Source organism: Colobus angolensis, unplaced genomic scaffold (assembly GCF_000951035.1).
Source record: "Colobus angolensis palliatus isolate OR3802 unplaced genomic scaffold, Cang.pa_1.0 Scaffold70, whole genome shotgun sequence".
Lineage (NCBI taxonomy): Eukaryota > Metazoa > Chordata > Mammalia > Primates > Cercopithecidae > Colobus > Colobus angolensis.
The window spans coordinates 7535713-7545169 of NW_012120710.1; the positions used below are offsets into that span (position 1 = coordinate 7535713).

Below are 9457 nucleotides of genomic sequence, written 5' to 3' on the forward strand. Positions count from 1 at the left end.
AAACCGAGTTGTCCACTTTTTCTTTTACCATTTGTTTTTGGCCAGGAGGTGCGGAATCACTCTATTGCTCAGGCTAGAGTGCAGTAGCACAATCATAGCACACTGCAACCTCAAACTCCTGGGCTCAAGCAATCTCCCTGCCTCAGCCTCCTGAGCAGCTGTGACTACAGGTGTGTGCCGCCACACCCAGCTAATTTTTTAATTTTTTTTTTTTTGTAGAGACAGGGGTCTTGCTATGTTGCCCAGGCTGATCTTGAACCCCTGGACTCAAGCAATCCTCCCACCTCAGCCTCCCAAAGCGCTGGGAACACAGGCATGAGCCACTGTGCCCAGACTCACCATTGTTTTGAACATGAAATCAGTTAATGTTTTGCATGCATTAACTACATGCAAATATGTAAAGTACTTAGGACAGCAACTGGCATACATCAGGTGCTTAGTAAACATGACCTATTATTACTGTTAAGACTTCTAAACCATTGTCCAGAAAAAAAACACGACATGGCATTCTAGAAATAAAAAGCATCACAGAAAAGCCAATAATTTTTTTTACCATTCAATAGCCATGTTACGAAACATTATTCTTGCAAGAAACTGATGTTTCTATTGGGCTGACAACATATTCTTTTCTGTTTGTTTTGTTTTTTAGAGACAGGGGTCTCACTATGTTGCCCAGGATGGACTTGAGAACTCCTGGGCTCAAGTGATCATCCCACCTCAGCATCCTCAGTAGCTGGTACTGTAGGTGTGCGCCACTATGCCCAGCTACATATTCTTTGTTGAACTCTAATCCTTCTGCATTCTTGACACCCCTATCATATCCCCTCTCTTGAGTTCTTACCATTCTTGCAGATGCTGACATTCAGAACTCCTGAGCCCAGGCAGTTTCCCTCAGGTATACAGAAGCCAGCATTGTCTGACGTATTAGCTAATATTTCTGCAGGAACTTTATACCGAAAGGCAGGCAGTCCCTGTACACTCTCATAGTCACTGAAAGTAATATACACTGACCTGTTAGGATGTAAGAATAAAAAGTGAATGTGGACTCTGGTCATTATAATCTGCCCCAAATCCACAAGTTAGCAACAGTTCTCAGGTACAACGTGGCCAGAAGCTCATAGGGTAAGTAGAAAAGAATGTTTGGAAAGCATTCTGTCAGCTCAACGTGTAATAAAGCAGAAGATGAATTGTAGTGAAAGGTGTTTAAGTGGTAGCAATGCAGGTATTATCCAAACAAGAAAAAACAATATGTGGTAGAAAACTAAGATGATAACATTTAGAATGGAGACTCACATAAAAAATAAGAGGCCTCTAGACCTGCATGGACACATGCCAGTGCGGACGGGCCACCAGCAAAGCCAGGAAAACCAGGGGAGCCAAAGCTAAGGTAGAACAGGCAGCGATGGCCGTGGCCTTGTAGGGTCTTAGGCACTTGTAAAGTGTCACATTGGACAGATATTTTATTAGAATATACACTTTGATATTCATTCCTTCCCCCCACCAAAAAAAAAAAATCAGATTCCATGTTTTGCCCCAGTCATTTATTTAAATGGAGTTCAACGTAATTCTGCCTTTCATTCTTACTGATTTCAAACATGGTCCCATGTAATATGACCACCGCTTACACTGCATAGTGCCTCACAGACCACTTTGATGTACAGTCACCAGTGAGCCTTCAGCCCTTCCTTTGAAGGCTGGCCGGAATAGCCTTCTGGGCCTCACTTTTTCATCTCTGAACCAGAGCTGTTGATACATCTCTCGCAAGGTTGTGAATAACATAGGTTTCACTGCACGAACCACCCCCACAGCATTTTTTAATGAAATATTTTAGGCACCAGAAAGAGAAAAAATATTCTAACAAATACCTTTGTATCCACCACTTAGACAAATAAAAATTATATTATGGATATAACCAAACCTATCTACATAATGCTCTTGATTCCATTCCTTCTCTGTCTCCCCTGAGGAAACCACTCTCCTGAAATATGGACAATAGTATCCTCTATTTGGATGAATAGTATCCAGCTTCCATGTAGAGACAACCTATTGACTGGAAGTAGGCCAGGTCAATTTATGCTTGACAGAGCATATCATAGTAACTAAGAGCCAACACTTAATATTGGTTACTGTGTGACAAGCCCTGGGCTAAGTATTTTACTAATACTAACTCATTTGTCCTTATAACTTCTAACATAGTTAACAATTTCTATCTTTGTTTTTTACAAATGAGGAAAGTGAGGTACAGAGTGGTTAAGTAATTTGCCCAAGGTCACACAGCTATAAGTGGTACAGCTAAGATTCAAACCAACAGTCAGGAGTCTGTGCTGTGAACCAGTACACTATACTGTCTCGATATGCCATCAGCATGTATCACTGATTAAGCATAAATATCCATGCATAATAAGTGTGTCTGCATATATTCCTCATGCTTTTAGTGGTCTTGCAGTGAAAGACCTTATTTTTAAAAAAGAACTTATCTTTAAAGCTTTTACCTGCAAAAATCAGATGGGAAGACATAAAGGACCTCATCTTTGGTTATTAGTGGGTGAAAAGAATCTCCATCTGTTCCATTAATCATATTGCACTTGTCTGTTATCCACCAGTCAAGTGACCTATAATTGGTAAGCGCAAGAAAGAGTAAAGATGATCACATTTGAGTTTAGATTCTCTTAAACGGTCAGAACTTTGCAAGATTTAACTGGAGCTATCTACCCACAGTATGTTATCCATATACAGACACAACAGTGTTAATTAGATCAAGGGGGAAAAAAACTAGGTCCCTGGCCCCAAATCAGTTTTCATAGAGGCAATGGCCAAATAGCCCAAAACATGTGGTGGTTTGAAAAGTATTTGTGCTGTAGCTACTACACGTCACTCAATGACTACTAAGCAAGAGTGGGAAGTTTCACTGGCCTGTAATTCATGCCTGGCCATGATAAATCTACAAGTCACTAATATTTACTCTGTAAGATGTTTCACCACCACCTTGATTTGTAGAATAATAATTATAAGACTATTTACACGTTTTTATATTTTTCATCCAAAAAAGGCTAAACACATTTTTTAAACAATGTAGAAGTAGATATGTAGTTTAAATGAAAACTGAAAAAATAATTCCACTGATAAATCATTAGACTTACGTTTTCCCATTCCATTCCACAATCTTTGTAAAGTTAAGGTAATTGTCTTCTCCAGTTAGAAAAACATAGTCTCCATCATTAGTCCCATTTTTCTGAAAATACGTGGATACGATCATTTAAAGTAACTGCGATAATTTGATGACAACTTGGCGAGGCTATGGTGCTCAGTTGTTTGGTCAAACACTAGCCCAGATGGTGCGGTGAAGGTATTTTGTAGGTGTGATTAGTATCTACAATCAGTTAACTTTAAGCGAAGTTACCCTCAATGAATGCGGGGCCCCATCCAATCTGTTCAAAGCCTTACAAGCAGAAACAGAGGTTTCCTAGAGGAGGAATTCTCCCCAAGACTGCAACATTGAACTTCTGCCTGGATTTCCAGGTTGCAGCCCGCCCTACAGATTTCAAACTCAAGACCACATCATCAACTTAGTTACCTGAGTTTCCAGCTGCTGGCGTGCCCTATGGATTTCAGACTTACCAGCTCCCATAATCACATAAGCCAATTCCATAATATAAATTTCTTTCTCTCCCTCTTTCTCATCTCTATATACACACCCTCTTGATTCAGTTTCTCTGGCAACTCTAACTGATACAGTCACTACAAAATTTAATCTTCACGAAACCGTCCTACTAGGGCCTAACTGCTACACAAGACGGAACCAGGACCAGAAAATAGGGACTATTTTGCTAAATACTATATTAACCATATTATTATTTTATCGTTTTAAAAAATAGGAGCTCAATTTTAAAATGGGCAAAGGATTTGAAGAGACATTTCCCAAAAGAAAATATACTAATGGCCAAAAAGCACATAAAAACATGTTCAGCATCATTAGTTATTAGGGAATTGCAAATCAAAACCGCAATGAGATACCACTTCACACCCACTAGGATGGCAACTAAAAAAAAAAAAAATAGTAAGCGCTGGTGAGGATGTGGAGAAATTGAAACCTTTATACATTGCTAGCAGGAATATAAAAATGTTGCAGTCACTGCAGAAAACAGTTTGTCAGCTCCAAAAAAAATTAAACAGAATTCATAGACTCCAAAATTCCACACCTATGTATATACTCAAGAGAATTCCACTTCAAGGTATATACCCAATGTTCATACAAAAGCCTGTATGAATAAATATTCATAGCAGCACTTCTAATAATAGCCAAGAAGGAACACAACCCAAATGTCCATCAACTGATAAATGGATAAGCAAAATGTGGTATATCGACACAATGGAATATTCCTCAGTTATAAAAAGGAATGGAACACTCAGACATGCTAGAACATGGATGAACCCTGACAACATTATACTAAATTTAAAAAGCAGACACAGAAGGGCATATATTATATGATTCCATTTATATGAGATGTCCAGAATATGCAAATTCACAGAGCCAGAAAGTAGATAGTGGTTGCCAAGGCCTGGGAGAGTGAGATGGGACTAGGAGTAACTGCAAAGAGAGTATGCAGTTTCTTTTTTGGGATAATGAAAATGTTCTGGAATTAGCAGTAATGGTTGCACAACCTTGTGACTATACTAAGGACTACTGAATTCTACATTTTAAAATGGTAAATTTTATAGTAAGTGAATTATTTCTCAATAATAACAAATTTAAAAGCCTAAGTCCAGGACCAGGACCAATTATACCAGAATAGCTACACTGGAAGAAGGTGGTATTAATATAGTCCTATTTTCAATTAAGGTTTCTTCAATTGCATATTCTCTCCAAGTTATACTTCTTAAGGGCACATACAGACACTATACATTCCTAAAATTCTTTATCTGGGCATGTAGCTATGATTTCTCAGAAACAGCACAGGTAGTAGCTCCTTTATAATAATAGGAGTGAACAATTGTTGAGTATAATATTCCTGGCTCTGGTCTAAAATTTCTGCACGAATCATCTTATGAAGTCCTCACAACCACATAAGATAGTGTGGCTATCAGTCTGGTGAATTCAATGATGTAAAAACAAAAAAGCAAGTTATATAATGCAAATTATCTGAGAAACGGTGAGATATTAGCAACAAGATCTATCTGGCTGATGGACTGAAGCCACTGGGACCAAAAGGGCCTCAAGGGAACCTTTGCATAATATCTCTCAGTAGGAGGCTCTCCTGAAATTGTTTCCAGAAGGAAGGTTCAGTCAGGGCTTGACAGGAAATCTGTGCTTCCTTTGGTCCTGTGAGGCTGTGTTTCTCTGAGACAGGACCCTCTAGGGAACTCCTGTCTGGTCTGCTCCTCCAGAATGATGCATTCAGAGTTGGTGAGGCCCTACTTTTAGGACTCCTGTCTCTCACACAGATAATTTTTTAAAACTTGCTCACAATTCTGTTTTAACAATTTCTAAGTTTTGTATAACCCTGAAGGCCCAGGGACACAATTATTGCTGTTTGCCATAAAAACTGGAATACTACAGAATTACATGAAGAGGGTAAGACTCTTGAACAGGCAGAGCCAGAAAACAGCTACAAATTTAAAGCTGAGGAGACTCATCACAATCCCAGAGCACACCCCTACTCTAATCCTCTTTCTTCCTGGGGTTACTTTATCTTTTACCAACTTCCCAACTATCCACTGCACTCAAGGGTTATTTTTTTTTTTTTTTTTTGACGGAGTCTTGCTCTGTCACCCAGGCTGGAGTGCAGTGGCGTGATCTCAGCTCACTGCAACCTCTGCCTCCCGGGATCATGCAACTCACCTGCCTCAGTCTCCTGAGTAGGTGAGATTACAGGTGTACATCACCACACCTGGCTAATTTTTGTATTTTTAGTAGAGATAGAGTTTTGCCATGTTGGCCAGGCTGGTCTCAAAGTCTTAACCCTCAAGAGATCCACCCACCTTGGTCTCCCCAAGTCCTGGGATTACAGGCATTAGCCACTGCACCTGGCCTCAAGTTTTTTTTATTTCCAAAAAACACTCCATTTTTCACATACTCTACAGGATATCTTAACTTCTTGTTAAGTTAAGGCAATTTCTAGAAGAAATTGAAAGTTAATCTGGCTTGGGGTACCCCTACCCGCTGTCAGCTAAAAAAAGAGGTTCTGAAAAGAAAAATCGACTTACCTCATAGAATAGGCCAAAATAGGGAGAGATGTCAGGCCTGAAAACATGGATAAGGGACAAGATTTCATCTTTGTAGCCCCAGAGCAATTCGTCAACTGTGTGAGTCACAAAGAGCTTCTGCTGATAGGCTTTCAACATGGCCTCGATGATCTCCCTGAGGAAGTGGACCTGGGACCACTCTATGACAGTCTGCGGAGCAGAGGTATATTAAGACAGCAGCATCCCCTCCAAAGCACCCCCACCCACTCTCTCCTACTACCCCTCAGCAAAGTGGGTTGGAAATATAAATGTAAAGGTGGAGATTAAATAGCTGAAAAATCAGACAGTCAGCTCCTTTCTGGCTGCATATGGAAGACAAAGCCTCTTCTCTGTCCTTTCTCAATACTACATTTTGTAAGTGTAATATTTACAAAAAGACCATTTGCAGGCTCTGAGTTATCCAGACACCACAAAAGGGGAAAAGCTCTTGTAAACACGTCGGCATCTTTGGCCACAAGGTGGCGCTACCTTCCTCCTGAGCAGGGCCAGAGGCTCATTATAAACCCGACCTACACCCCTGGGACTAGGCGGCAGGGACCTAATACTGTCTAGGTCCTGGGTCCATCATTGGTGTCCAGCTGCATATGGAGCGGTCACCTAGGGGTTAGGGTGGGAGAGTCGGAAGGGGTTGGTGTAGGTGAATTAGAATGTTTACTGGGCCAAGAACAGTGGTTCACGCCTGGAGTCCCTGGCCGACAGGGGAGGATCCCTGGAGCCCAGGAGGTAGAAGCTTCAGTGAGCTGTGATGGAGCCACTGCACTCCAGCCTGGGTGACACAGCAAGACCCCGCCTCAAAAAAACTAATAATAAATTAATTAATTAAATTAAAAAAAGGGCGAAGAACAGTATGTTCCGCCTGGAGTCCCAGGCTGAGGGGGGAGGATCCCTGGAGCCCAGGAGGTAGAAGCTTCAGTGAGCTGTGATGGAGCCACTGCACTCCAGCCTGTGTGACACAGCAAGACCCCGCCTCAAAAAAACTAATAATAAATTAATTAATTAAATTAAAAAAAGAATGTCTCATGGGTCTCAGTATAGAATAGATGTAGAATAGGTGTCATTATTAGGTGGAATTACCATTATAAACAGAGCCCATTGAAATCACAGTAGGCTGTACTCAGCCCAGTCTATTGATTTCTGGTGTCAATTTATGAATTTTGAGAATATAAAATCCAACATAAAAATCTGAAGTAAGAAATGGTATACAAACTTCACTGATAGAATTTCTGAATGAAAACAAGGGGCAAATAAACATTTTTAAAATTATGAGCTACCAAAAAATCCTAGGGGCATATTTATTTGCACAATTGCTAATCCTGAACACACAGGAAGAAACTGTGAAAACAAATCCTAAAATCTGAATTTTGTCATCATTTGAAAAGACCTTATTTGATAGATCTTAGAAAAAAGTCCAAGATGCACTTTAAAGAAAAGAAGAAAAAAAGTATTTTTCTTTTTATATATGTATATTTCAACATAACTTAATGGCTCCTAAATGTAAAATCATAAACAATATTAACTTAGCTTTTTCCTTTCTTCCAAAATCCAAATTAATGGTATTAAAATGCCTACTTACCAATACAGGAATATTTAACGTTCTAATTAAGTCAACTTTAGGGTCTCCAACAGATTGGTCTCGTTCAAAAACATATGCCTTGTTGCTAACAGCAGATATTGTTGTTCCATTATCTCCAAATTGAACATTTGCTTTGTTTCTGAGTTCCCTAAAAGAAAGAAAGAAGGGTTTTATTTGAAAATAGGCACCACTTTAATAAGGAAGACTTCCTTTCTTTCGGCATCAAAGTTATATTTTCAATATAACATTCCCAATATAACATTATATAAAGACTGCAGCTACTAAGCCTTAAAAAGCTGGAGACTGAAGCTATAATGTGGGACGGAAACGAGGCCTAGGATAGAGTCTTCTCAAAAACTTTGTTTTCATTCTTTTCTTCCCTGATGAGGGAGGTGCAACAGTCAAGGGTCACCTTGACCAGGGAATCAAAGTCAGTGAACTCTCTCCTGGGTTATGGTTTGGTCCTGAAGTATTTTCAAAATTTTCAGTTTGGTTCATAGATTTAGTTTGAATTTCAATTTGTTTACCAATGTCTTTTTGTTTCTAAATTGAATTAAATTGAAATCTTATTTAAAAAAATAATGCCCAAAGCTTAGTAAATTACAGGAATTCACTCCTGTTTCTTTTTTTGAGATAGGGTCTCGCTCTGTTGCCAGGCTGGAGTGCAGTGGCATGACTACAGCTCACTCCAGCCTCAGCCTCCTGGGCTCAAACAATCCTCCCACCTCAGCCTCCCAAGTAGCTAGAAGTATAGGAGCATGCCACCACACCCAGCTAATTTTTTTGTAGAGATGAGGTCTTACTCTATTGCCCAGGCTGGTCTTGAACTCCTGGACTCAAGTGATCCTCCTGCCTCGACCTCCCAAAATGCTAGGATTACGGGCATGAGCCACCACACTCGGTCTCTGTTTCTAATATACAGCACAATTTGGTTCAAGTTAGTGCCCCCAAATGAAGCATTAGAAAGTTCTTAGAAAGTGCCTGGTGCTAGGGCTGGGCCTAGAGTCAGTGTGAGCGATGTAAGAGGTGCCAAAACAAGCAGTAATCATGATAAATATTTTAACGCACTATTTATTAAAACCAAAATTTATGCCAAAAATTTATGATGAACAAAATTTTAAATAAAAACAGGATCTGATCTTTTGTTCATCAAATGCCTCACACTAGCCCTAGCCCTGCCTGGTGTTCAATAATAGTAGGTGTTCGATAAATTCCAGTGACTTTAGTTTCTTTCCCTTTGCTTACCTTTCCTTCTTCCTAAACCAGCTAGGGTTATTATATCTGACATGGTAGCCACTAATCACATGTGACTACTGAGCACTTAAACTGTGGCTAACTGGAATTGAGATTTGCTGTAAGTGTAAAATACACACAGAATTTCAAAAACAGTGCCTACCTTTTTTTAGATTGATTACATATTGAAATGATACCCAGTAATAATGGGTAAAATTAAAATATTTATTAAAATTAATTTTACCTGTTTCCTTCTACTTTTTAAAAAATGTGGCTACTTGGCCGGGCACGGTGGCTCAAGCCTGTAATCCCAGCACTTTGAGAGGCCGAGACGGGCGGATCACGAGGTCAGGAGATCAAGACCATCCTGGCTAACACGGTGAAACCCCGTCTCTACTAAAAAAATAC

The 9457-nt window shown here is 39.8% G+C and overlaps 1 protein-coding gene across 2 annotated transcripts in view; it reads right to left on the reverse strand.

Moving 5' to 3' along the window:
- Positions 1-9457, reverse strand: part of SCARB2 (scavenger receptor class B, member 2) — a 57037-nt gene that overhangs the window by 14581 nt on the left and 32999 nt on the right. The window contains exons 3-7 of one of the 2 annotated variants that reach the window (XM_011927224.1): positions 7817-7964; positions 6205-6393; positions 3141-3232; positions 2493-2612; positions 842-1011 (exon numbers count right to left, since the gene is read on the reverse strand). In XM_011927224.1, coding sequence (XP_011782614.1) covers positions 842-1011; positions 2493-2612; positions 3141-3232; positions 6205-6393; positions 7817-7964 — 719 coding nt within the window. The remainder of the gene's footprint in view (positions 1-841; positions 1012-2492; positions 2613-3140; positions 3233-6204; positions 6394-7816; positions 7965-9457) is intronic. The other variant, XM_011927225.1, reaches the window with a different exon arrangement.